Raw genomic sequence first — 27,651 nt, forward strand, 5'->3', positions numbered from 1 at the left:
AGGCAGAGGTTGCAGTGAGCCGAGATCACACCACTGCACTCCAGCCTGGGCAACAAGAGTAAAACTCTGTCTCAAAATCAATCAATCAATCAATCAATAAATAACTTAATTTTAGAATTCGTCTTCCAGATATGTTTTACACAGATCATTCATTCATTCCAGAGATTTTTTTACAGCATCGAAAGAAGCTTGCTATACACACATCGGTACATTTTTATATTTTAATTATTAACAGCATAGATGTTTTCATGCCAGTTTTCATAATCATTGTAATGATAATTGTCGTGATTGTCTCTCCGTCGGGGGGAAGAATCTGGGTGCAGGGCTTGGGGACCCCTGCGGTCCGCGGCGTGGAAGTGCCGCTTCCTGGGGTGCTCCCGGAATCCGTGAGCCACGGAACCTAAGAACGCCGACCCGCCGAAGCCGGAGGGCAGACGCTGGCACACCGGACGCGGGGACGCCAGAAGCGGCTGGACCCGGAAGTAGGGGTTGCTGGTGGCCGCCCCGGGAGCAAGGACCGAAGCTGGATGCGAGGTGTAGCTGCGGGTGAGCGGCAGGCTGTGGGCCCCTCGCCGGGTGGCTCAAAAAGGCGGGAAGCGCAGGCCTTTTTCTGGCTTGTTTCCTCAACGTTGGCCGGCGGAGGACCCGCGAGCTCGGGAGAGGGCCCGGGCCGGGCTCTGCATTCTTGTTGCCTCTTCCCTGGCGGGGGTGATCCTCTCCCGCGGGGCTTGCTGTAGGGGTTCAGGAAGGTGGAGATGGGCCCGCCCTGTGCCTGCAGGGAGCAGGCGCTGTGGTTAATACTTTTGTTTTCCGAACCCTCCCACAGCAATTTGAGGTGAGGTCTGCTGTCCCAGTCTCACAGGTAGGGAAACTGAGGCTCAGGGAGGCTGTGCAGCCGCCGGGGCCCAGATTGGTGCGGTACACGCCCAGGCAGCTTCCACTCGCCGCCCCCTAGGCCCTGGCTGGGTTTTGAGGGCACCCAGGTTCTCTGACCTGTTATCTAAAAATGAAGTGGGGTACTTTTGTGAACGAATTAGCTGGAATCCAGGGGCAATAATTTCTCGCAGAAGTGAAAGGTAAGATGTTCCTCGTCTTGCCTTTTTATCTTCTCACCTTTGGAAACAGGACCTGAGAGGCCAGCCTAACTTGGTCTTGATGGCTAGCCAGTCCTGGGATTCCTTTGCCAAGGTCGCCTGACGCTAGTGTGAATTGTTCTGAACCTCCATTTACTCACGGTTTTAAAAAATTACAACACCTGCCTTATGGGGTTGTTAGCAAGATTGAATAGTGTTTGTAACTATGGTGTGCCTAGTACAAAGGGGGAGCTTAAGAAATGGTTGTTGCTGGGCGCGGTGGCTCGAGTTTGTAATCCCAGCACTTTGGGAGGCCGAGACGGGCGGATCACGAGGTCAGGAGATCGAGACCATCCTGGCTAACACGGTGAAACCCCGTCTCTACTAAAATATACAAAAAATTAGCCAGGCGCGGTGGTGGGCGCCTGTAGTCCCAGCTACTCGGGAGGCTGAGGCAGGAGAATGGCGTAAACCCGGGAGGTGGAGCTTGCAGTGAGCTGAGATCTGGCCACTGCACTCCAGCCTGGGCGACAGAGCGAGACTCCCTCTCAAAAATAAATAAATAAATAAATGGTTGTTTCCCTCTTTTCCTGATTCTAGAAGTATTTGGTAAAGTTACTGAGGTGGTAAATCCTAGGAATTTTAATGCTATTCAGACCACTGCTAGGCCTACTCCCAAGCCACATCTGCTTGTTTCTTTTTTTGTGTTTGTTTTGTTTCAGACCGAGTCTCACTCTGTCGCCCAGGCTGGAGTGCAGTGGCGCCATCTCGGCTCACTGCAACCTCCGCCCCCTGGGTTCAAGTGATTCTCCTGCCTCAGCCACCTGAGTAGCTGGGATTATAGGCACGCACCACCACCCCCAGCTAATTTTTGTATTTTTAGTAGAGACCAGGCTTCACCATGTTGGCCAGGCTGGTCTTGAACTGCTGACCTCAGGTGATCCACCTGCCTCAGCCTCCCAAAGTATTTGCTCACCGTCTGTTTACCATGAGAATGAAGAAAGCAAAACCCCTGTTCTCGTGCTGCTTATTTACATTCTAGAAGCTGTAGGACGAGCCAAATAAGTAGATGGAGGCTGTACCAGGTGTAGTGGTGAGTGCTACAGGGAAGCATAGCTGGGCTGCTGTTCCATCAGAATGCTCACAGAGGCAGGGCAGGATCAGGCTTGGGGCACGGGTTCTAGAACAACCAAGTCCAGCCACTGGAGATCTGGTCTCTCTGACCCCACAGTCCCTGTCTAGGATGCTGGCAGAACTGCCTGGTCCCTGGTGTGTCCTCGTTATGTCATACATAATTGCTGGCTACTCTGTGGCATAGACATGAGAAAATCTGAGGAAACATTTTAACACAAAACTTCCTACTTTGGAAGAGATGGGAAACTTACACCCTCACAGAACAATCCGCCTCTGCTTCGAGTTTTCCCTTTTGGCCTCTGGCTTCCCAGGGTGAGGCAAGGGGAGTACCTAGGTCTCTTTTAAACCTCACTTCTGGGCCTCTGATTTTGGTAGAATCAAAACTTCCCCAGAACAGAGAGCAGAGGCCAGTCACAACCACCTTGGTTGTTCATTCGTTCACTCAGCAGGCATTTAATGCGTGCTGGGTGCCAGAAATACGGCAATGAACCTGACAATTGTGGGAGAGACAGACGGCTGAGGCCAGATGCAGTCTTCAGGAGGGGGAGGGACAATTGTGGGAGAGACAGATGGCTGAGGCCAGATGCAGTCTTCAGGAGGGGGAGGGGCAGGGGTCAGAGCAAGTAGACTAAGGGGGAAAAGTGGCCTAGGCCGAAGCCTGCTGGCACATGGGGAGGAAAGGTGGGTGCGCAGCAGAGCTGTGGAAGATGCAGCTGGAGCTGTCATGGGCCGGAGAGCACATCTGCAGACAGTGCCATCATTCCTCAAGGCCTCGGCTCTCACTCTGGGATGGTTGTGTATTAGGGGAAGCATCCACTTACTTATTTTGAGGAAAAAAGTAAATTGTCATTTTATTTGGGGCAGCTTTCTGGTCAAGCTTACTGATTTCACTGTGGTCCTGTGATCTCTTAAGTGGGGGACAAGGTTGACAGCCCAAGGCCCACCTCAGACTTCTTCCCCCGCACAGCATAACAAGCAGCAGAAGCCCCTTTAGTGAAGGAGGTTCCTTTGGCATCCTTTCTGAACAATGCCCTTTCCAACCCTCCTTTATTCTTCTGGTTTTATTTTATTTTAAAGTCCCCTGTCTTAGTTCTTGTTCCTCAGTCACTTGTGTCCAGGTGCTAAATGTAAAAGGTACAAAAGAGAATGTGGTGAGGAGGCCTCCCCAGCCCTGACCTCCAGGCCCTAACACCCACTCCAGGTGACTGCTTGGACTGTTTGTTTTATGTTCTATCCAGACATATTGCCTCTTCATAATCAAATGCACACGTGTGCACACATATGTGTGATCACAGATGGCAGTGCTCTTTACGCATCGTTACGTGCCCAGCTTTCTTAGCATGATTTATCTCAGTGATCGGATCCACGTTAGTATGTACCAAGCAGATGCTTTCCTTTCTAATGCTGCCAGATGCTCCACTGTAGAGAATGCCATGCTTTTTTTTTTTTTTTTTTTTTTTTGGAGACAGAGTCTCACTCAGTCACCCAGGCTGGAGGGCAGTGGCGCAATCTTGGCTCACTGCAAGCTCCGCCTCCTGGGTTCACGTCATTCTCCTGCCTCAGCCTCCTGAGTAGCTGGGACTACAGGCGCCCACCACCGAGCCCAGCTAATTTTTTGTATTTTTAGTAGAGATGGGGTTTCACCGTGTTAGTCAGGGTGGTCTCCATCTCCTGACCTGGTGATCCTCCCGCCTTGGCCTCACAAAGTGCTGGCATTACAGGCGTGAGCCACCACGCCCGGCCAGAGAATGCCATGCTTTTATTTAACCACCTCCCTGTTGACAGACATCAGCTTGTTTCTAATCTTTTATCATGATTGATAATGCTGCAGAGAACTCCCCAGTGATGTGGTTCATCACAGGCACCACCATGCCCAGCCTGAGTCTACTCCAGCACTGCCCTGTCCTGCTTCCTGGGGACTCAGAGTCCACATGGACAGTTTTGCCAGGGCCCACCACTGACTCCTGTGACTCTCACCGGGTGACTTCACTCTCCACATGTCTCACAGCCCTTGCCCTCCCTGGGTCAGCATGCCAACCTCGGGCCCCTCTGTAATTCCTGTCTCTTTCCGGTGGCTTTCGGGACCCTACCCCTCCTGACTCGCCCTGCTAGCTCCTCATCTCCTGACCCCCAGCCTAGGCTTCTTCCACATTGCTGCCACCTCCTCCAGGCCACCCAGGCTGTCCAATGGGCAGGTCACATTTAACACACCTGAAGTCTCACTTCAGACTGCCAGTCCCTTCCTGTCATGCCTAAGCCAAAGCCATGGGTTGTCCCTTTTGCTTTTTTGTAAAGAGGTCTCACTGTGTTAACCAGGCTCTTCTCAAACTCCTGGCCTCAAGTGGTCCTCTTGCCTTGGCCTCCCAAAGCACTAGGATTACAGATGTGAGCCCATGGCAGGTGTGAGCCCATGCCCAGCCCCTGCCTCAGATCATTCTTGACTCACCTTCCCCTCCCTCTCCCATGTCCCTCCCATCCTAGGTCTGCCTAGACTCTGACTTCCCTCGCAGCCTCCACCACTGCTACCCAGGGCCCAGTCATCCTCTTCTATGTGGCAGCCAGAGACGTCCCTTTAACACTTGAAGTCAGATTATCCCACACCTATGCAAACCCTCTGCTGCCTCCCAGCACCCTAGAGCAGACCCACATTCTACACCCCTGCTCCCTCCCTCAGCCCCACGAGCCGCTGTGCCTAACCATCTCCTCCCCAAGGACCTCACCTTCCCTGCTCCTGCCTGGACTCTTCTCCTAGGTGTCACCCAGCCCTGCCCTGTCCCTCCCCTGCTCCCATACTACAGCACGCGTTCTGGGAGGGCAGGACCTGGTGTTGCTTTGTGCTGTGTTCCCTGCATCCTGGACTAGGCCAAGCATGTAGTAGGTGCTCAATAAATAACTGGACTATTACGTTCATTCCGAGGAGTGGAATTGCTGGGATGTGCACTTGTACTTTGAGAGGGATCGCTGAATTGCTACACATAGAGGTTGTTCCCATTTAACTTCCCCACACCCTCGTCTGCTGTGTGTGCAACGACTTTGAGTCTCTCCCTATATGATAAGCACAAGCTCATTATAGTTCTGAGTTTCTTCCGTGAGTGTTGTTGGACATGATGTGATACCACAAAGGTATTTACGTGGTTGTTGTTTTGTTTTGTTTTTTTTGAGATGGAGTCTCACTGTACTGCACAGGCTGGAGTGCAATGGCATGATCTCGGCTCACTGCAACCTCCGCTTCCTGAGTTCAAGCAATTCTCATGCCTCAGCCTCTCAAGTAGCTGGGATTACAGGCACCCACCACCACACCTGGCTAATTTTTGTATTTTTATTAGAGACGGGGTTTTGCCATGTTGGCCAGGCTGGTTTGAAATTCCTGACTTCAAGTAATCCGCCCGCCTCAGCCTCCCAAAGTGCCGGGATTACAGGCGTGAGCCACCGTGCCCATCTAGGTGGTTGTTTTTCTTCATGCGGAGATTATTTTATTTTGCTTTTATTTTTTTTGAGACAGGGTCTTGCTGTCACCTAGGCTGCAGTGAAGTGGCTGTTCTATCTGCAGGTGTAGTCATGGCACACAACAGCCTTGAACTCCTGGCCTCAAGCAAGCGATCCTCTTGCCTCAGCCTCCTGAGTGGCTGACACTATAGGCATGTGCTACCACACCCGGCTCTTGAGATTTATTTTAAAAGCACATGTTTTTCCTAATATTTTTCTGGTTTCATTGTTTCTACTCAAACCTTTGCTAGATGTGGAATCGGTTTTAGTGGGAGTTAGGAAACAGGAGTCTAACTTTATTTTTTTCCCCAGCAGGTTTCCCAGTTGTCTCAATACAAGTCTTTTTTTCTTTTTTTAATACAATGCTATGTTTATAAACATCAGTGCTACATTTATAATGATTGAGAAAACAAAAAGGGTTCATGTGGTTTTCTTTTACTTGGCTAGCAAGTATTGAATGTCATGTGTCAGGCACAGAAAGCTGTTGCAAAGACCAACAGTGATTCAGAACAAAGCCCATCATGTCCTATTTCGGGGGTGAGGTAGTCGCTGATGATGGCATAATGTGAGTGGGTTGGAATGGTGACCTAGCCCAAGAACCGTGAGCACAGGAGGGCTGACTTATCCTGCCGGTGGTGTTGGGAGACTTGAGCTGGGCCTGTGGGCCGTCCAGCTGCACCCTCCAGGCCTGGTGGAGCTTTCTCTCAGGCAGGGGAGCGCAGGCACAGAGGCTTCAAGTGAGTGTTTGCTTAAATGATGATATTTGATTTAATTTGGCCAGAGCATGGCCTGCAAAGCAAAAGGTGGAGTGGAATAGGTGGGAGATAGATGTGACAGAGCCCTGATATCTGCTTGGTGCTGGACCGACTAGCCAGAGGGTCTCAGGCCCATCATGGATCAGAAGGACCTGGGGAGCCCAGCCTGGACATCTGCATTTTGTAAAGTGTCCTGGGGCATCCAAGTGCTTAGCTGAGGGGGTGGTGCTGCTCTCGGCCATGATGGTTCCTCTCTCCAGGTGAGTCCACCTGTAGGTGGAAGAGCCAGTCCAGAGAGGAGGGCCAGGCATCCACCTGGCCTGACCCATCACTGGAGATCCCCAGGTCCCGGCATCTTCCTAGCATGGATTTAGGAATCAAATGGACCTAAGGAGCCAGATTCCCAGGATCATCTCAGCCACTTCAGTTGACCTGGTAGTTTTGTTTTTGTTTTTGTTTTTTTAATCTCAGATGTCTTCAGGTGTCCCTAATTCCCTAATTTTTCTTCTTCTTGCCTCAGGTTGGTCTTGTTTTTTCTTTGTTAAAGTGAGTTTCCTTGTAGTGGTATAGGTTCTTTTGATAGCATTGCTATCCTGAGTGTCTTTTCTTCTCTTTAGGGGTCAGCATTGATAATAGTGCTGTGCTGCAGAAGAGTGGAGTGTAAACTTTTTCACTGCCACTGCCCCGAAACTGGAGCGTAAAGGGCTGAGACAAGATGAAGACTGTGCTCATGGTTGCCGAAAAGCCGTCCTTGGCACAGTCAATTGCCAAAATCCTCTCTAGAGGTAGGAGAGACCAGCCCTGCGCATGCTTTCTTGCTTTGGTCTGTAAGCACGGCCGTTTATGTGTTACAGGACATTTCTTTTTCCTAATGTGACTCCACCCTGGCTGGGGTAGATTGGTTCGGTCAGCAGGTGGTAATGAAGCATCTCAGAATGTCACAGTGGGGTGCATTTGCTTCCATTCCTGGCAGTGTGCCAAAGCTGGGGTTCCCAGAAGGCACAAGGCACAGCTTACAATGAAGTGGAAGGACAGTCATTGTCCACATGCCGGGCCTGGCAGGGCTGTTAGGTACAGGTAGCAGAAACCAGCCCTGGAAGGAAGGAGACACAGCCAGGACCACACCCCAGTTGAGGTCTGATGAGGCTATGCCCCAGGCATCGTCACCCCTGGATACTCCCACTGTCCTGTGGACCTCACGTCACTCCAGAGTAGCCAATGGACTGAGCTGTGGCCACAGACACTACTGAGACACCAGGGAACTGGAGAGGGAATGTCTGCCACTCACCCCCAACTCTGGCCACTGGGGTGGTTGGTAGGGTGCTGTTTCCCCCCATCTTTGAATTCCCTCCAAATAGGAAGAGTTTGGATGCTGGGTACCCAGAAATGACAGGCACCTACCTGACCTCCCCTGGCTCCAGCAGTTGAGGGGGGAAGAGACCCTCATTCAGCTGAGAAGGCATGGTCCGCAGAGGACAGGAGGCCCCAAAAGTGGTGCCCGGTGCCCGGTGCCCAGAACCTGAGAAAGTACGGCTGAGTGTGGTCAGTGGAGAGGGTGAGAATTCAATAATTAGAAGGTCCCTGGTAACCTAGAGTAGATCTAGAGTCCCATTTTAGTAAATGATGAATAACGTTTCAATGAAGTGAGGCAAAAATGGAATTGAAGAGTGAAAACATAAATACAGAGGAAGATCCCACCCCTGCCTGCCTGCCCCTGGCTCCTGGCAGCCTGGGGCTCTGCATCAAGAGTGCTCTGTGCTAGGTTGTTGGCAGATGCTGTTTTCCCTGAGTGCCGTCCCATCTCTTAGTGCCCAATTACCCTCAGCAGTCTGCGGAATGCTGTCACTCACCACTCTGAGGAAGGACTCTGGCCCTCTGGGAGGTGGCATCCAGGCCGGGGTCTCCACAGTGTCTTCAGCTCAGTGAAGCAGCCAGTCACTTTGTGCTTCCTCATCCCCAGGGAGCCTGTCCTCACATAAAGGGCTGAACGGGGCCTGTTCAGTCCACGAGTACACTGGGACCTTTGCTGGCCAGCCAGTGCGCTTCAAGATGACGTCTGTCTGTGGTCACGTGATGACCCTGGATTTCCTGGGTAAGCCCCTCTACCCTCCATCCTACAGAAGGGAGTTCTGCGTGGCGCTGGCCGGGGTCCAGTTGAAGCCAGGAGATTCCTCTAGGCAGGGAAGTTTGTCCCAACTCCATGAGTCATCAGGCCAGCAGATCATGGAGTGGTGATGAGAGGGTTCCTGGGTGCGGTGCCCAGAACCCAGGCTCTGGAGCTCAGCCCTGGGTCCCCATCATAGCAGCACCCCCTAGTCACTGCATTCCCTGTGCACTGTCCTATGTAGACAAAGTGGCGGCACCTATCTTAGGAAGGGCTTGACCTGTGCAGGCATTTGAGAGAAGCCTGCTGCTGTTGCCGAGTTGACCATCGTCTGTCAGTCATTTGGTGGCTGTCATTGTCATTCCTATATTGTTACTGTTATCAATTACTTTGGAAGTGCTGGTATTAGTGACCTGCTGGGTATAGGTGTGGGGCCGTGTGGTTGGCAAGAGTCTGATCCAGGCTCTTCCCCCTGCTCTGCCAGCTCACTGGCTGGAGATGAGGGCACTGACAGCCTCTGTGAGTTTACACTTCTCGTAGTGAAATGGGTCTCACAGCAATGCCATCTGCTTCCCAAGACTGTAAGGATTCTGTGTGACAGTGAGGGCAGAGCACTTGGCACTCGGCAGAGCACACGGCAAAGCCTCAGCCCTTGTTCTTGCTGCTCATTGATGACAGTGATGACAATGATGGTGACTGGGTTGTGTGGCTGAGCATTTGGACCCCAAGTTTTATCTCCAGCTGACAGGTGGGGAGCTGGAATTTGAATTTGGCTCTGTCTGACCCCATTCTCCCAGGATGCAAGAAATGGGGCCTAGGAGGATCGCCTGAGCCCAGGAGTTCAAGACCAGTCTGGACAACATAGTGAGACCCCTGTCTCTACAAAAAAAAAAAAAAATCTTTTTAAATCAGCCGACATGGTGGTGCGCACCTGTAGTCTTGGGAGGCTGAAGTGGGAAGATGGATTGAGGCTGGGAGGTCGAGACTGCAGTTAGCCATGATCGTATCACTGTACTTCATCCTGGATGACAGAGCGAGACCCCTGTCTCAGAAAAAAAAGAAATGGGCCTAAAAGAAAGCCAGACAGCTGAGCATGCAAGAACTGGGCCTCTGTAGATGAGTAGGTGAATGTGCTGGGCATGAGGCTCAAAAAGATGGGTCCTTTAACAGGAATGACTGCGCACATGTGTGCCCCCACAGAGTGCTGGGTGGAAGGATGGAGTTCCAGAAACTCAGGTTGGAAGTGTCAATGAAGACACCAGTGGTGGGGTCCAGTGCTCAGGCAAAGAAAGCCAGCCCAGGAATGATGCTCCCAGCCACAGGGAAAGTCCCGGAAGTGAGGCCAGAGTGGCAGCCCCCGGAGAGCTTGCTTGGCTCCTGTGGTTGGCCGGAGTGTGGTGTCAGCTCAGCAGCCGAGCAGAAAGGAGGCTGGAGGGAAGGGGGTTACCAAAGGCCTGAACCCACATCCTGGCTCTGCCTCTGATCATCATGATGACCCTGGGCAAATTGTTCTCCAAGCTTTCCCCTCCTCATTTGTGGGATGAAACCAACATCATCCTGGGGTTATGATGGTCTCGGAGGTTGAGCCCCTGTGAACTGTGAGGTGTGACTCAATGTCACTGTGACTGGTTTGTAGGAAAATACAACAAATGGGACAAAGTGGACCCCGCAGAACTGTTCAGCCAAGCTCCCACGGAGAAGAAGGAAGCTAACCCCAAGCTGAACATGGTGAAGTTCCTGCAGGTGCGTGGGGCTGGCCTGGGCATGAGCACACCCGGGCTCCCCACCCTCCACAGCTGTCCTTGCCCACCCTTGCGTGAGTCCTAATCCCCCTTGGACAGGGGGGCCTTTGCTAGCTCTTTCTGTGAGTGCCCCCTGCTGGCCCATGAGGCACCTGCAGGCACCCCCAACACACAAGGCAGTTGCCAGTGCCAACCCTCAGTCCTGGAGAGCAGGCCTTCTGCTTTTAAAATAGCTTGTTTGGGCCGGGCGCAGTGGCTCACGCCTGTAATCCCAGCACTTTGGGAGGCCGAGGTGGGCAGATCACCTGAGGTCAGGAGTTCAAGACCAGCCTGGCTTACACGGTGAAACCCCATCTCCACTAAAAATACAAAAAATTAGCCAGGTGTGGTGGCGGGCGCCTGTAGTCCCAGCTACTGGGGAGGCTGAGGCAGGAGAATGGCATGACCCAGGGAGGTGGAGCTTGCAGTGAACCGAGATCGCGCCACTGTGCTCCAGCCTGAGCGACAGAGCGAGACTCCGTCTCAAAAAAAAAAAAAAAAAAAAAGCTTGTTTGGCTAGGGGTTTTTTCCCCTTAATTTTAAAACAAATGCATACAGATTATGGAAAGTTAGAAAGTGCAGATAAGTATAAAGACAAAAAAATTATTCATAATCATATTAGCCAAGACAACTGCTGTTATCATTTAGGGTTATTTCATTGGAACCCTTTTTCTGGGCAGTTTTGGGGTTTAAGATCATGTTGCACTTACACTTTTTTTTTTTTTTTGGTCCAAAAAACATCAATTATAAACTCAATTGTTTGCTGTTGGCTGAGCCAGCCTCACCACAGCCAGCTACCAGTCCTCCTACCTGAGCCCAGGTACCAGTCCTCCTAGCTGAGGTTCAGGGCCTGGGACCAAGCCCTGTCCTGGATGGGAGCACGGGGCAGGTGGCATGGGCTGGGTCTGCAGCAGGTGCATGTGAACGTGTGCTGTGTGGCAGGTGGAGGGCAGAGGCTGCGACTACATCGTGCTGTGGCTGGACTGCGACAAGGAGGGGGAGAACATCTGCTTTGAGGTGAGTATGAGGCTCAGTTTGGTCCTCACTTTTGGCCTTTCTGACGCCAGCCCCAGACTGACACCAGCAGTCACACCATTCCTGGGGCCAAAGGAGGGAGTAAACTGTACTGGTTTAAAAACACCTCTCCCCTCCCTTTATTTTGAAATTCCATAGATATTTTTAACTGCATCGGCTGTATTAAAGGTGGTCAGTTGTGCCTCTGCTTGCTGGGGCCACACAGTATGAGTGAACATAGGAGGGGCGAAATTGGGTAGATGCAGGTTTCAGAATGGGACTGTCATGGGGCAGCTTGGTGTTCAGCATCCTGTGCCCAGCTTGACTTCTCAGGGACCTTGGGTTGATGCTGGCTGATTCCCGACCTCAGCACTGAGCTCCTTTTGCAGGCCTCGCTCTGCTCATCTCCTGCCCTACCCAGGATGCCTCCCGCCTTCAGCCAACCCCAGGAGCCCTGCAGACAAGCAGGTGGCAGCTCCCTGTGCACACCCCATGCCCCATGCTTGCCCTGGCCATGGTGCCCTCACAGTGGCCATGCCTGCTGGTCTCACTTGGTGCCCTTCAGGCTGTTGTTCCCTATGGGTCGCCCCTGTGCTCCTGTACCCCCAGCTCTCGCCTGTGGCTCAAGAGCTGGTCAGTGAGACAGAGCTCAGGCACCTGGCGTTGCAGTACAGCACCCTCAGCAAATGCGATCACACTCTGTCTCTTCCCAGATTCCCTCCTCCCCTGCAGGGCGGCTCCTCCCTGGGGGCCTTTGCATCTGGGAGTGGAGAATGGGGGCAGCTCATGGGGCTTTCTCCCTTCAGAAATGAAGCCACTTATTCCCAGTAAGGAAGCTGCGTGGCCAGGCTCCGGCGGCGACCCTAGTCCCACTGCACGGCCTTCCTAGTGAGTCTCGGCTCCAGGACCCCTGCTGTGCTTTAGCCCGAGCTGCCCCCACCACAAGCTGGGACCACCCGTGGCCTTCCTGCTCTTGCCCATTTCCTTTCCCCTTCATTCTTTTCTCCTTCCCTGTCTTTTCTTCAGCCTCTTAAAATTTCCACCCACCCCTCCAAGCCCTCCCTCCTAGAAGGCAGGGAATCGGGTCATGTGGGATGGGTCTGGGGACTAAGAGGTCCCTTATGTACTTGGCAGTAGCATTTCCTGATTTGGTGGGGATGAAAGCAGAGGATTAGAAGAGAGAGGGCGGGAGTAAGAAGGGAGTGTTCGAATATGTTTCTAGATGGGAGGAAAGGAAGCCATGTGGTGGGGTGGTATGGAGTGCTCAGGGCTTCTGGAAAGCCAGGGGGATAGAGGAGGGTCTGACGGGCAGGAGAGGGGGCTGAGCACACGTGTTCTTTGCTGGAAGGAGCCAGGCTTCACAGTGGGGTGGGGAGCTGTGGCAGGGATCTGGGAGGTGGGTCACAGCTGGCCACTCCCCACCCCCAGGTTCTTGATGCTGTTCTGCCCGTCATGAACAAGGCCTATGGTGGTGAGAAGACCGTGTTCCGGGCCAGGTTTAGCTCCATCACAGACACAGACATCTGTAATGCCATGGCCTGCCTGGGCGAGCCTGACCACAACGAGGCGCTCTCAGTGGATGCTCGCCAGGAACTGGACCTGCGAATCGGCTGTGCATTCACCAGGTGCTGGCCACACCCGCGGAGTCCTGGGCACACCCTCACTCTCCCTCAGCCAGAGACCTGCCTCTACTGGTCCCCCTCAGGAGCCCCTAGGCCTCCCAGAGCCAGGATGAGCAACAGGGGATTTCACCAACCCTGAAGAAGGCCGGGCACAGTGGCTCACACCTGTAATCCCTGCACTTTGAGAGGCCAGGATGGGAGGATCGCTTGAAGTTGGCAGTTTGAGACCAGCCTGGGCAGCATAACAAGACCCCATCTCTACAAAAAAAAAAAACTATTTTTTTGAGACAGAGTCTTGCTCTGTTGCCTAGGCTGGAATGCAGTGGCACAATCTCAGCTCACTGCAACCTCTGCCTCCCAGGCTCAAGAGATCCTCCTACCTGAGCCTTCCACTACAGGTGCTACAGGTATGCACCACTATGCCTGGCTAATTTTTGTGTATTTTGTAGAGACAGGGTTTCACTGTATTGCCCAGGCTGGTCTCAAACTCCTGAGCTCTAGCAATCCGCCCACCTTGGCCTCCCAAAGTGCTGGAATTACAGATGGGAGCCACTGCGCCCAGGCTAAACAAAAATTTATTTTTTTGTTTGTTTGTTTTTTGAGACAGAGTCTCACTCTGTCACCCAGGCTGGAGTGCAGTGGCACAATCTCGGCTCACTGCGACCTCTGCCTCCTGCATTCAAGTGATTCTGATGCCTCAGCCTCCCGACTAGCTGGGATTACAGGCATGCGCCACCACTCCTGGCTAATTTTTATACTTTCAGTAGAGATGGGGTTTCACCATGTTGGCCAGGCTGGTCTCAAACTCCTGACCTCAGGTGATCCGCCTGCCTCAGCCTCCCAAAGTGCTGGGATTACAGGTATGAGCCACTGTGCCTGTCCAAGCATTTTGTTTTAATTAGCTGGGTGTGGTGGCGTGAGCCTGTAGTCCCAGTTACTTGGGAGGCTGACGTGGGAGGATCACTTGAGCCCAGGAGTTCAAGGCTGCAATGATCTGTGAATCCCCATTAATGCATTCCTGCTGGGCAACACATCAAGACCCTGTCTCTACAAAAACCAAAAAGACCTAAAGAAAACTGTTTATTTAGCTGACAGAGATCACCTATGCCCTGCTCGATAAAGTGTGTTTGTCTGTGCTTTGGGGGTCCTGAGGAGAGTGTGCGGTAGATAGAATGGAATAGAAGGCTCCCTGGCCCGAGACAGTAGAAACCTCTGTCTACTCTCTCACTGGCTCTGTCACCCATGTACACACATGAATCCTCCCTAAGGCTATGCCCACTCTGCTCCCACTGACTTCTAAGCGGGGACACCACCTGGTGCCACCTCCCTCACGCACCACCCCTGGCCTTGGGCTGGACTCACATGGGTGGCCATAATAGTGTCTTGAGTGAATCAGTGACCAAAATACCTTTCTCTCCACTCCCTCCAGGTTTCAGACTAAATATTTCCAGGGGAAATACGGTGATTTAGACAGCTCTCTCATCTCCTTTGGGCCGTGTCAGACTCCAACCCTGGGATTCTGTGTGGAGAGACATGATAAAATCCAGTCCTTCAAACCAGAGACCTACTGGGTGCTGCAGGCCAAGGTTCCTTGCCTTTCTCTATGCATGCTGGGGCTTTCTGGGTTTGGGGCACGGATTCTGAGAGTCTTCCATCATCATCAGCTGGCAGGCCCCAGGCTGAGGGCAGAAGCGTGGACAGGTATACCTGGAAGTGGTCTGTGGTGCCCAGGGCTGAGGGACCCCAGCCTTCATGGGGATAGTGGGAAGAGATTGGGCCTGTATGTGCTGAATCTGGATAAGGGGGAACGAGTTCAGCTCTGGCAGTGCAGGGTGAGGTCACCCCACATGAATCACAGTGGCTGCAGTGGTCAGGTCCAAGCACTGGACTGAGGCCATTGACTTTCAAACTTTTTAAAATTCCTGGAACCCTTTCTTCAAATAAAAACCTCCACGGAAGCTTACTGTAAGACTTAATACAGCTAGGCACAGTCACTGATGTCTGTAATCCCAACAGCCTGGGAGGCTGAGGCAAAAGGATTGCTTGAGGCCGGGAGTCCAGGGCTACAGTGAGCTACGATTGTGCCACCGCACTCCAGCCTAGCAACACAGTGAGACCCTGTCTTGGAGCTGCTCTGGCTTGGGACCCCGGTGGTGGCCATACCTACCACTGGCCAGGCACTGGGGATAGGCAGGGGTGGTGTGAGAAGTAGGGGCTCATGTGCTTCTTAAGGACACATCAGCCTCAGCTTTGGGCTGCCTTCCTGAGACTGACTGCCTGGTTTCAGGGCACGGGGTGGAGAGGGCCAGATGTCAGCTTGCGTATCTGCCCGCCTGAACAGGTGCAGCTGTGAGCCATTAGAGCCAGGGCTGTTTTGCTCCCAGACAAGGAACAGCTTCATCTGTCCTGGTTCTTCCTGGCGTTGGGTTCACCTGGAGACTTTTTCTTGTGCGTTCACCCTTTATGCTTTTTCCTGCAGGTTAACACTGACAAAGACAGATCTCTCCTTTTGGACTGGGACCGAGTAAGAGTGTTTGACCGGGAGATTGCACAGATGTTTTTAAACATGACAAAGCTGGAGAAGGAAGCCCAGGTGCGCCTGCTCCACCCACACCTACCACAGTTGCCTTGGGTGAGGGTGGCGCTTGGATGCCTCCTGCTGGAGGAACAGCCTGTGATCCTAGGCCATGTCTTCCTCCCCCTTTCTAAAACACAGACATCTTTTTGGAAAGCCGAAAGCTTACTCCCCCATATACTCCTAAGATATTTCTGCCCGATGCAATAGCCACAGTGTACTGCATGCCCGCTCCATACCAAGCACTCTCCACGCCTGTGACCTTGTCAGACCCCTTCCACCCTCCCCTTTCCGCGTGACCCACTAGGCATTACCTCTGTGTGGCAGGACTCCATCTCACACAGAGATTCAAGCTAACAACTGTTGAGGGACCTGCGTGCAAATTGATGAACTTGTCCAAGGTCACAGCTAGCAGGGGATAGGCTTGGGATTCCAATTTCAATCAGCTTGCATGCTTTTATGGGATTATGTTTCTTACTCAGGGTTTCCATGAATTGAAAGGACATGCTGCTTGGCTGTTAGGAAAAGGGCGAGGTGACTGGGCTGCACAGGTGGGGCCACATCTGTGGCTATTGAAGTAAACATGCTACAGGTGTGACAGCTACCAGATCCATTGAAACACAGCCTGGCCTACTTAGCCACCTTCTCCTTGTCCTTCTCCGGCGTTCCTTGAGTGCCCTGTTGCCTGCCATGCCATCGTCTCAGGCATCTGAGACTTCTAAAGCTGCTCCAGGCTGTCAGCATTGATCACATTCCTGCAAAGACACTGTTACCACCTCCAGGCCTCATGCCAGGGAGCCCAGCTTCACTGCTGCACGTAACAACTGGCCTCTGTGTTACCACCCACATCTGTCGGTCTGGAATGCAGAGGGCATTGCCATGACCAGCCTCCTTGGGATTGACAAGGGCAAGGGCCTGGGGTTGAGTTGTTTGGATTGTTTTTGCCACAGGCAAAACAAAGAGTTGTCTCTTCCAACAAGTGTTCAGCAGAGGTAGAGAGTGGTAGGACCCCAACCAAGCACAGCTCACGGATACACTCCACTAACCTGTATGGTGTTTACACAAATTCCAGAATAGTTACCAGCACTTAAAAATTATGAGATTCCATACGAAAATTCTGCCTTCCAGCTTCTCTTGAAAAAGCAGAAGAGGTAGCAATACTAGCAGGTGCAGGCAGCAGCCTTCCCCACAGCAAGGAGTGGCACTTCCCCTGGGACGGGCCCCACTTGCCATCCCTGTAGCTTGGCGGATGCCGGCTTCTGTAGGATTTCCATCTGCAGCCCTTCTGACTCTTCAATCTTCCAGGTTTTCTCTCACTAGAAAATTCTCCAGAAAAGAATATTCAATCACTTGTGGCCAGGAGTTTGAGACCAGACTGGACAACACAGGGAGACCCTGTCTCTAAAAAAAATAATTTAAAAAGTAGCCGGACATGGTGGCACATGCCTGTAATCTAGCACTTTGAGAAGCTGAGGCGAGAGGATTACTTGAGGCCAGGAGTTTATTTAAGACTAGCCTAGGCAACATAGCAAGACCCTGTCTGTAAAAGAAATTGAAAAAAAAAAAATTGGTCAGACATGATGGGTGTGTGCCTGTGGTTTCAGCTACTCAGGAGGCTGAGGCAGGAGGATCGCTTGACCTAGGAGTTCAAGGCTACGGTAAGCTCTGATGGTGCCACTGCACTCCAGCCTGGGTGACAGAGCAGGACCCTGTCTCTTAAAAAAAAAAAAAAAAAAAGGTTGGTTGGTTGGTTGGTTTTGAGATGGAGTTTTGCTCTGTCACCCAGGCTGGAGTACAATAGTGTGGTCTCAGCTCACTGCAACCTTCACCTCCTGGGTTCAAGCAATTCTCCTGCCTCAGCCTCACGAGTAGCTTGGATTACAGGCACGTTCCACCATGCCTGTACATTAGCTTGTACATAAAATACAAGCTAATTTTTGTATTTTTAGTAGAGACAGGGTTTCACTATCTTGTTCAGGCTGGTCTCAAACTCCTGACCTCAGGTGATCCACCCACCTCAGCCTCCCAAAGTGCTGGGATTACAGGCGTGAGCGCCCAGCCAAAATTTTTTTTTTTAAATAATTTTCATTCTTTTTCCCTTCCTGGTCCTGAATACTCAATCAAGTCTTTAGACAGGAAGAATGAGTTGGAGAAACAGGGAGACCAAATGAATGAAACCAGCCCCTTCGTCCACACATCTTGATTCCCTCTATGGTGGTGTCTTCATCCTCCTCCAAATCATTGACTGTCCTGTCTTCCAGGTGGAGGCCACAAGCAGGAAAGAAAAGGCCAAGCAGAGGCCCCTGGCCCTGAACACCGTGGAGATGCTGCGTGTGGCCAGCTCTTCTCTGGGTATGTAGGGACATTTCTCTCAAGTTGCCAGAAGGCATCTTGAGGCAGGTTCATGGAGGCAGGTTCAGCCTGGAGCAGCGAGCGCCCAGGGATGCAGCATGGTGCCCGAGGCTTCGAGGGGATCTGAGCCTCATGAGGATTTCACTTCTCCTTAGGTTGTAAAGGTGGTAAAGTTGGTCACCACCTGAGGGGACATCCCGGGTCCCTGAGCAGCTATCCCTGGTGAGGGGAGAGGCTCCAGCCAGATGTCACCTTGAAGGAACTGGTGTGAACATTGCCCCTCAGCCTCATCTCCTCAGCCTTTTCTCCTTAGTAGCAAGGAGGGTGTCTGGAAAGCTGGTGGTCTCTGGCAGCTGTCAGCCCCTAGGCATTGGTGCCTCCCCCCACAGGGAACTATTGGCAGTGTCCTCTCAGAGTGGTGGCTCCAACGTCCTCAGAGGGCAGCAATGCTGGGTGTGGTTGCTAGCTAAGCGCCAGCCTCTGCCGGTCAGGGAGTAGCAGGATGAGCCCCTCTCAGTGGCCCCAAAGTGCTGTGAGGACAAAAATGCCCAAGGGCTCAAAAGGGGGCTGCGTGGAGCTCTGTCATCAGCCAGCCCTGAGGCATGGTTATGGCTCCGTGGCCAGTGCATGGGGAGTGGTGCTCTGAAGGCCGTGTCTCATCCCCATGGCCATGAGCCCCGTGAGGATGCACCGTGGGGTAGAGTGAGCGGCGTTTCCCATCAGGCCCATCCTGGGTGTAGGATTCAGCCTTAGACAAGGCTGTGTGGCACAGGTGTCCACCCGGCCAGCAGTTCTGCACTCCAGCCATGCCTGCTCAGAGCCACCCTCGCCCTCCAGGAGGGGCCGGCCACAATGGGGGAGCCCAAACGGCAAAAACGGGCAGCCCAGGGGAGTTTATCAAAGCAAAAGTGTAGTCAGCAGTGCACACTCCTCATAGGAGAGGTGGCCTCACAAGTCCCCAGGCCTGGGGCTATGAGTGATGTCTCACATGCTGGGGGCCAGCCTCACTGCCGGAGCCTTCTCCCCAGGGGGTGCTCGCGCTGCTGGGCACTGCCTGTTCCCTGTGGCACTGCCCTGGCTGACGGACTCTGGAGGCCTGTGGGGTGTCACAGCCACTGTGTCCATAGGCCACAGTGCATAGGCCAGGGCAGGCACCTGGCCGTCCCCACGTACCTGGCCCTCTGAGAGCCTCCTGTCTCTTGCAGGCATGGGGCCGCAGCACGCCATGCAGACGGCCGAGCGGCTCTACACGCAAGGCTACATCAGCTACCCACGGACAGAGACCACCCACTACCCTGAGAACTTTGACCTGAAGGGCTCTCTGCGGCAGCAGGCCAACCACCCCTACTGGGCCGACACGGTGAGTAGAGCCAGGCCGGCCCCAGCATGTGTCTGTGTCACTGAGGCCTTGGGACCAGGTCTGGTACTTCAGCCAAACCTAGGCAGGCAGCCGAGCCCTGCCGCAGACTCTGCTCTGTCTTCTCTCCCTCAGGTGAAGCGGTTGTTAGCAGAAGGTATCAACCGCCCAAGGAAAGGCCACGACGCTGGCGACCATCCCCCCATCACCCCCATGAAGTCTGCCACAGAGGCCGAATTAGGTACCGCTCTCACCCCATACGCGGCGTGCTTCCAGGGAGGGAAAGGCGACCTGCGACAGTGAAGGTTGCAGGCCCTGTTAATGTGGGGGCACCTTTAGCCTCTGCCTGCCCTGGCTGTGGGGATGGGGGGCCACCTGGAAGATGAACTCCATTACTGTGGGGCCAGGACAGGAGTGAAGAGGTGGCAGCAGGTGCTGTTGCAGGGAGGCGAGGGGGCAGACACCACGGGGACATGAATGAAACCAAGGCAGAGAGTGGTGGCGTGGGGGAGGGGGTGGTGCACCTCCTACCTCCCAGCTGGCCTAAGGTGGTACCCGTGGTCCGAGTGCCAGGAGAAGGCAAATGAGGAAGGAAAAGCAGTGCAGGTCGAGACAGGGGCCACTTGTGGACAGTCTGAGTTTGAAGCAATGGTGTCATGTCACGAGACAGTGGAAGGACAGACCAACGCCTGGCACCAGAAGCAGGGGCAGGAGGTCGGGCAGGGTGGTGGGAGCTGCAGCCAGAAAGGAACCACTGAGATATGGAGGCTTGTGTTCCCTTCCTCTGCATTTTCTTTCTTTTTTTTTTTTTTTTTTTCTTTTTTTGAGACAGAGTCTTGCTCTGTCACCCAGGCTGGAGTGCAGTGGCCCCGATCTCGGCTCACTGCAACTTCTGCCTCCCAGGTTCAAGCAGTTCACCCTGCCTCAGCCCCCTGAGTAGCTGGGATTACAGGCGCCCACCACCACACCCAGCTAATTTCTTTGTATTTTTAGTAGAGACGGGGTTTCACCATGTTGGCCAGGCTGATCTCAAACTCCTGACCTCAAGTAATCCATCCACCTTAGCCTCCCAGAGTGCTGGGATTACAGGCATGAGCCACCGCGCCCGGCCTTCCTGCACATTTTCTTTCCTCCTTCCCCGGGATTTGCAGCGTGTCCCACACAGCGGCTCTGTAAGCAGGACCTCGCTGCTCGAGCAAGAGCACTGGGGGCTCCTTACAGCCAGAGCCCCCAGCTGGCTCCCAACTGACTAGCCCTGGCCTATTGCAGGGGGTGACGCGTGGCGGCTCTATGAGTACATCACCAGACACTTCATCGCCACGGTCAGCCATGACTGCAAGTACCTGCAGAGCACCATCTCCTTCAGGATCGGGCCCGAGCTCTTCACCTGCTCTGGGAAGACTGTCCTCTCCCCAGGTCACACCGCGGGCCCAGCTTTCCTCCCCGCCTTCACGGGCAGACAAAACAAACATTCTACATCGTGTCTGGGGATGGGAGGCCCAGGGTCTGAGGCCCGGGTCACCCAGGCTGGGGACCCTGAGTGGTGGCGCATGTCTCTCCAGGCTTCACGGAGATCATGCCCTGGCAGAGCGTGCCCTTGGAGGAGAGCCTGCCCACTTGCCAGCGGGGTGACACCTTCCCTGTGGGCGAGGTAAAGATGCTGGAGAAGCAGACGAGCCCGCCCGACTACCTGACAGAGGCTGAGCTCATCACGCTCATGGAGAAGCATGGCATTGGTGGGTGTGCCTGCCCAGGCCCCAGAGCCGGCTCCGACTCCGGTACTCAGGCTTCGAGTCTTCTTACAAAGCTGCCCCGCCACCCCTGTGTGCCCAGCCCAGCACCTGTCCACAGGCTGGTGTCTGGAAACTGGTGACCCAGTGTGTGGCCAGCCAGGCAGGTCCACAGCTGGCATCCCCTCCCGAGGCCTGCATTCAGGACCTGGCCTTCCCTGTGAAGGCCCAGATGTGCCCTCGTGCACTGTGGGATGTGCACACGCCGACTAACGCCCACAAGGCTGAAGACTGGCCCAGATGCCAAGTGACTCATAGAAATCATATTGGCAGTCTCCTGAGTCCACACAGCCAACCTGGTCTGTCCTGAAATCAGGTGACAGGGAAATGAGGTCTAACAGGAGCTGCTTCCCTGGGAGAGAACAGAAATGCCTGTCCCAGGGACAGGGCTCCCCAAAGGGTGACCAGGAAGTTTCCATGCAAAAACAGGCAGCCCAGGGGAGTTTATCAAAGCAAAAGTGTAGTCACCAGTGCACACTCCTCATAGGAGAGGTGGCCTCACAAGTCCCCAGGCCTGGGGCTGTGAGTGATGTCTCACATGCTGGGGGCCAGCCTCACTGCTGGAGCCTTCTCCCCAGGTGGTGCTCGTGCTGCTGGGCACTGCCTGTTCCCTGTGGCACTGCCCTGGCTGACGGGCTCTGGAGGTCTGTGGGATGTCACAGCCACTGTGTCCAGGCTCTGCTCCAGCAGGTGGACTCTCAGGGAGTGTCTCTCCCCAGGCTGGGGTCCTGGTGACCATGGCGACCTTGGCGGGAGAGCAGAGCTCTGGACTTGCTCCTCTCGGGTCCAGGACACTTGCCAGGGTCCTGAAATAGCCCTCAACCCACTGTGGAGTGTGGGCTCTGCTCCCCTGCGTCCTCTGCCCTCTCCCATTGATGGGACACTGGCTCCTGGCAGCCCTGTGCTAGCCAGTGAGCCAGACCCAATCAGCAATACAATTTTGTGACAGTGAAGAGGGCTCTGGTGTTACCTTCGCAACAGGAGAGTGGTCAGGGTGGCCCTGTGACTGAGCCCCCAGGAGTGTGTAAAAAGGGCCTGACCAGAGCCACTGCAGAGGAGCCCACACCATGCGTCATGGCGCCTGGCAGACTTGGGGTGGTAGCGGCACACACCACCCACAGCCTGCCACACCGGGTGCAGAACTGGCCTCGTGCCAAGAGCCATGGGCCCTCAGCAGGCTCCCTAGCCCCTGAAGGCCAGTTTCTTCCCATGTGAGATTCTCTCTGAGCTACTTTGGGAAGGTGTGTGTCACCTGCCCATTCTGGTGAGCTTGTGGGGAGCCTGAGCCTCCTTTCAGCCCCTCTGACTGGCACCTGCCATAGTCAGAACGCCTCAGCCTCTGCTGCGCCCCTCTGCCAGGAGAGTTCCTCTGGGTGAGAGAGTGGAATCCTGGGGACTGGGAGCCTGCCCTGGGGATCGTGACGGGCATTGCAGAGAGGGAGGAGGTGGGAAACAGGAAGTGGGCAGAACTGTCCAGGTTTAGGGGAGGTTAGCTCTGCAGTGAGCTTGTAAGCACCTCCGTGTTCTGGTGGAATGGGGCTCTGGCTCCGGGAGCAGGTGGGTGCCACAGGATCCAGGCAGGAGAAGCCATAGAAGTCACATTTACCAGGCACAGAATAAGCGCTGTGACCTCGGAGAGTTCCTTAACCTCTGAGCCTGTCGTCTCTGCCGCAAAGCAGGAGTAGGCACCCCGTGCAGGGAGGGCTGCCTTTGTGTTCTCAAGGCAGAACATGCATGCAGTTGGTGCCCAGCACAGTGCAGGGGGTGCTCAGGGCACAGCCCTCCTTCCTGTGGCCCAGAAGCAGTGAGAGGGCCTGACCACCAGCAGCCCCGTGACAGGTGCTACAGCACGTGGTTCAATGGGGCATGCCCAAGGCAGGCCAGGAACCCTGGGGCCTTGTACATTGCAGGCACAGATGCCAGCATCCCTGTGCATATCAACAACATCTGCCAGCGCAACTACGTCACCGTGGAGAGCGGGCGCCGGCTCAAGCCCACCAACCTCGGCATCGTCCTGGTGCACGGCTACTACAAGATTGGTGAGTTCCTCAGTCCTGCCTCCAGGGCCCACAGAAGCTCCCTGACTTCTCCCTGGGTGTCGGCTCTGCTGCCCGCTCCAGACAGGCCCCTGCCCTACAGTGATCCCCCAGCCCCACACACACTCCCTCAATACCCGCTGAAGGGGCGCTGCCCCAGGACCCCCAGGACCTGCCCAGAGCAGGAGCTCAGTGTGTTTGAAGGCTGAACAGACGTGTGAGGGAACCAAAAGGGGAGGCAAAGGTGCCTCAGCCCTGTTCCCTGGAGGTTCCCCAGGGGCCAAGGGGAGAGGGAAGAACACAGAACTGGCCCGAGGGCGGCCTGGAGCTCATTTGTGACGTGGTTCTAGCCACAGGATGTCCCTGGCCACTCTGCCTGAGATTTCCAGGTGGAAAATCAGGAAAGGTCTGGGGTCATAAGAGCCAGCCTGGTACCATCTGAGGCCTTGGACTGGTGGGCAAGGCAGAGGCCAGGAGGATGGGCCAGAGCGGGAGAGGTGAACAGGGCAGTAGCCCTGCCTGGGAGGGGGTGGCATGGCCCTGGGTGTGAGTGCTCAGGGCAACATCTGCCCCCTGCCCGCTTGCAGATGCAGAGCTGGTGCTCCCCACCATCCGCAGTGCAGTGGAGAAGCAGCTGAACCTGATCGCCCAGGGCAAGGCCGACTACCGCCAGGTCCTGGGCCACACCCTGGACGTGTTCAAGAGGAAGTTCCACTACTTTGTCGACTCCATTGCCGGTAGAGTCTGCCTCCGGCCTGCCCCTTACCAGCGGGGTGTCTCTGTCAGCACTACCAATACCTGGGGACCTAGGTCCCCACATGGGACCAGCTCCCAGATCTGGGCTCCATAGGCGAGGGCAGTGACACCTCCTGGCTGGGTTGAAAGAGCAGGTGCAGGAACACCATACACGGTCAGGAGCATGCGCCCCTGACACACGGGGCAGTAGAAACCACTACCTATAGGGACCCTTTCATACTCGGAGCCTTCTGCTGGAGGCTGGGAGGGAGATGACTCCTGCACTCTGCTTGCCCGCAGGCATGGATGAGTTAATGGAGGTGTCTTTCTCGCCGCTGGCGGCCACAGGCAAGCCCCTCTCACGCTGTGGGAAGTGCCACCGCTTCATGAAGTACATCCAGGTAGGTGCAGGGAACACTAACTCAGGCAAGCTTCCTCACCCCTGTAGGCCTCAGCTTTATCGCTGGTCATGCAGGAATCATGTTCTTTGTCCTGGTTGTCACAGAAGAATGATTGAGCATAAAGCAGCCTTGCCAAAAAATATCCAGTGTCCCCATGTCCCCTAGAACACACAGCCATTAGGCCACGCAAACACACGTGGTTCGTTTTTCCTGAACACCATGCCACTTGCCATCATGGGCATTAACGTACGCACAGAGATTTTAGAACTGCCTTTATCTGCACGCATGGAGCAAGGGCCGGAGACTCATGCTCCTTGCCTGGCAGTGTGTCACAGTTCTGCATGAAAGGTTACATATTTTGTATTATGAGAGGAGTGGGGGTGGAGGCCAGGTGGTAGCCCCAGTGACCCTCACGCCCCCTGCCTGGCATTGCCGCAGGCCAAGCCAAGCCGCCTGCACTGCTCGCACTGCGATGAGACCTACACACTGCCCCAGAACGGCACCATCAAGCTCTACAAGGAGCTCCGCTGCCCTCTGGATGACTTCGAGCTGGTCCTGTGGTCATCAGGCTCTCGGGGCAAGAGCTACCCACTGTGCCCCTACTGCTACAACCACCCACCCTTCCGAGACATGAAGAAAGGTGAGTGCGGCCGCTCCCTCCTGCCCATGGGTAACAGCAGTCTCTGTTCAGTGCCAACCGCTGCCTTGCACCAGGACGGACTCTGAGGGGACCCCTCACCCTGGCCTTTCCTGCACTCATTGGCACTGAGACGAGAGACCCTGGATGTAGCTGGGGCACTGGTCAGGCCTCAGGCAGTGCTGCCACCCCCTCTCTGTGTCAGAATTGAGCAGGCAACCCTAGTCCACCCTCAGGACCTGGGCACAGGTGTGCAGTGCTCCCTCTGGAGCTGAGTGAGCAAAAGGATGGAACAGTTGAGGGACCCACCCGGTGAACAGGCACCCCCAGTCAGTGTCCACCACTGTCCTCCATCCTCATCCTCATCCTCATTACTGGAGGAGGGAGTGCATGTGTCCAGGCAGGCAGGACAGAGAGCATCAAGCCGGACCAGGAACCAGCAGGAGTGAGGTGTCTGCCCACGTTCACCATGTGCTCTGCAGAGAGCCCCCTCAGGCCTCAGTCTGCACCCATGCTTCTGGGAAAGTGAGACCCCATGCTCGCTCTCCTCCTGCCTCCAGAGCAGCTGACAGGGTAGTCCCATGTGGCCCAGTGACACGAGGGTCATGTGGCATTACCAGTAACGAGCTGTGGCAGCAAAGCAAAGCGGGGATGGAGTCGACAGAAACCCACTGGGATGGCGCCAGCAAGGGGCCTTGAAAGTTGAGAAGGTTTCAGATAAGCAAAAAACAGGGGTACTGGCAACCAGGAGCCAAAGCATGAGCGAGGCTGTCCCCAAGAGCGAGGCCAAGAAGAGTTCCTTCTGCTGGGACAAAGGATCTAGGAGCTTGAGGCATTGGGAGCAGGCCATAGAGGGCAGGTGGGCACAGTGGGCATGCCTTTACGGGGCTCCCCTCTCCCACCAGGCATGGGCTGCAACGAGTGTACGCACCCCTCCTGCCAGCACTCGCTGAGCATGTTGGGCATCGGCCAGTGCGTGGAATGCGAGAGCGGCGTGCTGGTGCTGGACCCCACCTCGGGCCCCAAGTGGAAGGTGGCCTGCAACAAGTGCAGCGTGGTAGCGCACTGCTTCGAGAACGCCCACCGCGTGCGGGTGTCCGCCGACACCTGCAGTGTCTGTGAGGCCGCCTTGCTTGACGTGGACTTCAACAAGGCCAAGTCCCCACTCCCGGGTGACGAGACGCAGCACATGGGCTGTGTCTTCTGTGACCCCGTCTTCCAGGAGCTGGTGGAGCTGAAGCATGCGGCCTCCTGCCACCCCATGCACCGCGGCGGGCCAGGGAGAAGGCAGGGTCGAGGGCGGGGCCGGGCCAGGAGGCCCCCTGGGAAGCCCAACCCCAGACGGCCCAAGGACAAGATGTCAGCCCTGGCCGCCTACTTCGTATGATGGCCCTGTCCTCCCTCACCTAGGCTGCAGTGCTATGCAGACACCTCATGGCACTTCAAACTATTAAAATGCATTTTATCTTCTCCAGAGCTGGGGCCCCTTTGCTGGTGCAGCGACGTCAGAGGGTTACCGTGTCTCTGGGCACCTGTGGGGCCCTCTTTCCCTCTCCGAAACCCAATACATCTCCCTTCAGCCTGCACACATGTGCCCCAAGTGCTCCCTGCTATCCCTACACCCTGGCAGTACGGGCAGGGATGCCCCAACCCTGGAGCCCTGGGGAGTAGACCCAGTTTGCACTCACACCCCATCTCAATCCGTGCTGCTGACGGTAGCTGTGTGCACAAGCAGTGGCCCTGATGCCTTAAGGAAGGCAGCCTTGACAGCCATGGCTCCGGCAGGAGAGGAGTCTAGTGGAGCAGGCGGGGCTGGGAGACCCCCTCCCTGGATCTGGCTCATGAATCCCCTTGATCTTCGCTTCAGCCCCCTGCTCAGGGCTACCCTCTTGATCCCACGCTTCTCCATCCCCTGCTCTCGTCTCTGAGAAGCCCTGTACGTGGTGCCCGTGTGCGTCTGGCAGCTTCCTGGGGCCTGTTGCAATTCCTATTCTCACAACAAGCCCTTATTGTCTTAGAGGCAGCTGGGTGCCCCATGGAACCCATTCACATACCAGGTTTAGAAAATACCCTGTAGGCCAGACTGCCCTGTGGTGCCAGGTGCTGGTGGCAGCTGCGCTCTGACCTCAGTGCCTTCTTGTGCTCCCCTCCCCAACCACCCGAGGAGAGACACCTGTGTGGGGTCCACTGTGTGTTGGAAACTCCCTCCACACTCCACCCGTGCCTCATTGAGTGGTGACAGGAGCTCAGCAAAACAGCGTTCCAGACTGTTCAGTGGGACCTTTCTTTGAGGGGCAGGTCAAGAATGTTTCGGACTCAGACCCCCCCCCAACTCAGTAGTAGATTCCCAGGCCACACCAGGACGTATATGAGAGCTCCTGTAAAGAAACCCAGATGGCCGGGCGCGGTGGCTCAAGCCTGTAATCCCAGCACTTTGGGAGGCCGAGATGGGCGGATCACAAGGTCAGGAGATCGAGACCATCCTGGCTAACATGGTGAAACCCCGTCTCTACTAAAAATACAAAAAACTAGCCGGGCGAGGTGGCGGGCGCCTGTAGTCCCAGCTACTCGGGAGGCTGAGGCAGGAGAATGGCGTAAACCCGGGAAGCGGAGCTTGCAGTGAGCTGAGATCCAGCCACTGCACTCCAGCCTGGGCGACAGAGCGAGACTCCGTCTCAAAAAAAAAAAAAAAAGAAACCCAGAGCCCGCCCAGCATGCCCCACCTGGACCCCCTTCCTGGAGGCCCTCACAGGTTAACACGGGGGTTCCCTGGAACGCAGTTTGGAGAGCTACTCGAAG

At 54.9% G+C, this 27,651-nt stretch overlaps 1 protein-coding gene across 4 annotated transcripts; it reads left to right on the top strand.

The window, feature by feature from the left end:
* The first annotated feature begins 463 nt into the window (after window positions 1–463).
* On the top strand, window positions 464–26,328 carry TOP3B (DNA topoisomerase III beta). 4 transcript variants are annotated; one of them, XM_050746069.1, is made up of 18 exons: window positions 464–546; window positions 7,066–7,233; window positions 8,409–8,540; window positions 10,189–10,295; window positions 11,276–11,350; window positions 12,776–12,972; window positions 14,399–14,555; window positions 15,449–15,562; window positions 17,806–17,896; window positions 19,102–19,256; window positions 19,389–19,494; window positions 20,523–20,669; window positions 20,816–20,989; window positions 22,954–23,082; window positions 23,667–23,816; window positions 24,115–24,215; window positions 24,654–24,855; window positions 25,758–26,328. In XM_050746069.1, exons 2-18 carry the CDS (start codon window positions 7,164–7,166, stop codon window positions 26,237–26,239), a joined length of 2,589 nt encoding a protein of 862 aa, XP_050602026.1. In that variant the 5' UTR covers window positions 464–546; window positions 7,066–7,163; the 3' UTR covers window positions 26,240–26,328. The 4 variants fall into 4 exon arrangements, with proteins under 4 accessions (XP_050602026.1, XP_050602028.1, XP_050602027.1 ...); XM_050746070.1 differs by having other exon boundaries at window positions 489–862; XM_050746071.1 differs by lacking the exons at window positions 7,066–7,233; window positions 8,409–8,540 and having other exon boundaries at window positions 469–546.
* Window positions 26,329–27,651: the final 1,323 nt, after the last annotated feature.

Source organism: Macaca thibetana, chromosome 10 (assembly GCF_024542745.1).
Source record: "Macaca thibetana thibetana isolate TM-01 chromosome 10, ASM2454274v1, whole genome shotgun sequence".
NCBI classification, from domain to species: Eukaryota; Metazoa; Chordata; class Mammalia; order Primates; family Cercopithecidae; genus Macaca; species Macaca thibetana.